Source organism: Brassica oleracea, chromosome C9 (genome assembly GCF_000695525.1).
Source record: "Brassica oleracea var. oleracea cultivar TO1000 chromosome C9, BOL, whole genome shotgun sequence".
NCBI lineage: Eukaryota > Viridiplantae > Streptophyta > Magnoliopsida > Brassicales > Brassicaceae > Brassica > Brassica oleracea.
In genome coordinates this window covers 8,007,128-8,010,786 of record NC_027756.1, presented here as the reverse complement: position 1 = coordinate 8,010,786, position 3,659 = coordinate 8,007,128, and the positions used below count along the sequence as shown (strand labels likewise).

The 3,659-nt window shown below is 33.9% G+C and overlaps 1 protein-coding gene across 2 annotated transcripts; it reads right to left on the bottom strand.

Annotated features, from left to right (window-relative positions):
- Positions 1-392: 392 nt before the first annotated feature.
- On the bottom strand, positions 393-2,976 carry LOC106317066 (la-related protein 1C-like). Of its 2 annotated transcripts, none has more exons than XM_013754925.1 (6): positions 2,515-2,976; positions 1,687-2,095; positions 1,345-1,603; positions 1,162-1,252; positions 968-1,039; positions 393-790 (listed from the first exon to the last, which is right to left on the bottom strand). In XM_013754925.1, exons 1-6 carry the CDS (start codon positions 2,719-2,721, stop codon positions 683-685), a joined length of 1,146 nt encoding a protein of 381 aa, XP_013610379.1. In that variant the 5' UTR covers positions 2,722-2,976; the 3' UTR covers positions 393-682. The 2 variants fall into 2 exon arrangements, with proteins under 2 accessions (XP_013610379.1, XP_013610380.1); XM_013754926.1 differs by having other exon boundaries at positions 2,533-2,976.
- Positions 2,977-3,659: the final 683 nt, after the last annotated feature.

Genomic DNA, 3,659 nt, shown 5'->3' with positions numbered 1-3,659 from the left:
CCGGTTTAGTTTCCTATACCACCTCAAATTTGAGTATAGATGAGCCGATGTTAAAAAAATCCAAAATCACCATTCCCAAAACAAAGATCGTTGCATTTCAAGCTTTTACTTTTTCGAGGATCATGAAATTGGGGATCACAACTATTCATTAACAATTCTGGAGGAGAAATAGTGGTTACTGGATCATAACTCTAGAAAAGTGAAGATTTGACTGAATAAACTAAAAAAGTGAATTGATTAGTTTGGAACAGACCATAGTTAAAACTATATCCGATGAGTATATTACATCATCCCAAAATAACAGAAAAAGAGAGTCTACTGCTCACTTTAAATGACATGTTAATCAAAACAATAAAAGAAAATTGAAATCAAAAATAAAATTCTGCAAACTAGAGTCATAAAAACTCAAAATTTTATTCTACACTACTCTTTTAGCCTTTTTAATAGCTTTTCTCAGTTTGTTATATTTGTTTTGGTTTAAGGACAAAATGTTAATTGACATCATATGCAAAATGATGGTAGCTTCACATAAATCCAGCAATCCTCTCTATGCAAAAGCAAAAACTCCTCCAACTTAGATTTGAAGACGGTATACAACCAACTGATTTCTTATTATTATTATCGGCTTTTTGATTGCTTGAACTTGATCGCACTTTTTCTAGTTCTGCTCGAGCTGCATGTTTTAATGGTTGTTAGCCATTGCATATTCTGGGCTCGGATAAAAAGTAACCCGCCAGTCTTGAGGCATAACGTATTTTTTCCAGACACGCCGGTTTCTAATTTCATAGCCCTATAAACAAATACGGAATTGATTATGTAGTCAAATACAAACAAAATAAAATTAGAAGAAAAAAGCTGGTGTACACAGAATATCTCTTCATTTTCAACACAAGCATAATAAAATGTTTTCATTAGTGCACCAAACACAAGACTGAAACGGTCAAGATTAGATAATTATAAGAAATACCTGCACTTCAATGATATCTGAATCTCGTAGGGAATCCAATATCAGCTGGACATTACTTGTTAGTGCTTTAAGCTGATAAAAATGCAAATACAAAGAAACAACACATATAAGTACAAGCAGAGAAAATAAAACAAAGTGCATGTGAAAATATCAATGAAACACGAAACAAAAACATAGTTATATAATTTTTTTACCTTATTGAAACCAGAGATAAACTCTATATGAACAAAGCCCTCATCATTCATGCGCTTGCGAAGGTGTACATCGTTTGGTAAATTATCCTCGCTATAACAAGATCAAAAACAAAAATTAAAGGACACTTTCAAAGTGGTAAACAACACAAATAATATGTATTGAAGTGAAAAGGAAAGTATTACCTCAAATAATATTGAACTTGATTCAGTATCTTGGTTTTAAGGGGAGCTTTTTTGTCTTGATTCAGTATCTTGGTTTTGAGGGGAGCTTCTTGAACTTGATTCAGTATCTTGGTTTTGAGGGGAGCTTTCTGAGATGGGACCAAGACAGGAGGAGGCTCGATAAAGGGCATGAGGTCAGGATTTTGAGATGGAAACAATACAGCGCGAGGGTCGATGAAGGGCATACGATGTGGATGATACATCATTGGTGGTGGCAAGTCTAAGAAGTAAAACATATGCGTTAGAAAAAAAACACATAAAAGTAAAATACAAAGTTGATATTTTCAGTTTGAGTTAACTTACCAGTAAATGCTATAGGATAAAAATAATGCTGAACTGGAATATGCTGAGCATAGATTGATGGTGGTGATGCCCTTACAAATGCTGGTGTACCTCCTCTTGGTGGAGGTGGGAATCCTCCTTGCCCATTAAATTTTCCTTGAGGATTCCAATTCTGTTTCACCTGTTCTTGATTCTGTCTGCCTCCCTGACTTTGATGGGTAACATGTTGGTTCTCGTTTGAATTCTGTTGATGTTGGTTTTGGATACTGACATGGGCCCGTGATGCAAACTCGTTTCCTTGCTTATGACCCCTAGGAGAAGTGTATGGTAAAGGATTACCATATGAACTTTCTCCCGAGGGTTGAACAAACGTGCCGTGGGTAAAGAATTCTTGGTGCATTCGTTCTGTTTCAGCAAGACTGCTACTTCGCTGAAATAAAAACCAGAGAAGCTACATTACTAAATCATAACATTAATACAGATTTCCGGTTTTAAGAATATGAGAGATAAACTTACAATCATTGTATCTATTCTATATCAAAGGTTACACAAATCAAATCCTCTCAACTTTGTAATCCAAGAGTTATAGCTACTATGTCAACTTCCTAATCAAGTACTTTTATCTACTAGGTCAACTTCGTAACCTTTTAATTCCTTACTAGATAATCCAAAATTTTTAGCTACTAAACTAACATCGTAATCAAACTTATTTAGCAAATTGATCATTAAGCTTTAGCTTTACCAGCATAATCATCAATCAAAGGCATAGTCAGTCCAATAAAATATGCAGAAGCAAAAGAAAAAGTGTATCATATTAATCAAACAAAATCCTAGTTTATTAATTCAAACCTGAGAGAAAAAAGAGACCGATGATGATGATCCGTCACAGCCAATACTTTTTAACGAATCAGTGGAAGACTTGTTCGAACAAAGAGCTGCTTTCGCTGTCTCGGTAAGTGATGGCCACGACAAAGCTTCCATGATTTGCTTGTTCCTAGCCGGTTTGTCCGCATTACCCTCGAACTTCTCAGAGTAGTCTGATTTCTCCTTCTCCATGATCTTTATAGACGAAACAGACGGAATCGACACTGTTAGTTGCCGTGGTTTCAGGAAGGTCCAGACGTTTTCTCTAGTAGTTTTTGTTTGTACGAAACTATGATCAGTGTCTTAAATAAACATATATATGATCCCAAAACAAAGAAAAGAAAACTCTTAAAGGTCGGTAAAAGAAAGAATCACGAAACATCTGAGAAATTATGATAAAGGAAAGTCCAATGCAAAATAGAAAAACATAGGAACCAACCAACAAATTTCTCAGAAGATGAAAACGATCAAAACTAAGATGAGACTTCCTCTTCTTCAAACTTTTGATTGTTGTTTAATATATATCATTTTGTACAGCGGAAAAGAAAATTATTAATTTATTCTTAAAACGAATTTCTATAAGTTGTTAAACTGTAAAATATTATTTTTGATGACACCGTATTGTTAAAACTTTAAAGTTATCTAGATTATTCAGAAAGATTTAATAACAAAATAATAAAATCTTAAAGTATTTTCTAAATATTTTGCAAGATCTTACGGTTGACAAGTATTTCATACACGTCAAATTTATTTTGATCAGTTAAATTAAATAAGGTTTCATCATGAAAATATCAGATATCAAATCATATAAAACCACTAAAACATAAGGACTATGTATTACAACTAGAACACAATTCTGCGGAAAAAATCCAAATATAATATACTGACTAAACATGAAAGCTTGACACCCGGTGTTCACCTCCTTATCTAATCCAAGAGAGGTATTTCACCGGTCCGGAGGACTATAGAAATTCACTAGACATATGTGATGAACACGGTCTTTACTCTTTACAATCATCCAACTCTCTCAAGCTTCCCATCTCTCCATTCCTATTTTTTTCTCTCTCACTCTACCTCTCTCTTCTTTCATACGCATAAACATTTCTTTTTGCATTTGGAAAATGAATATA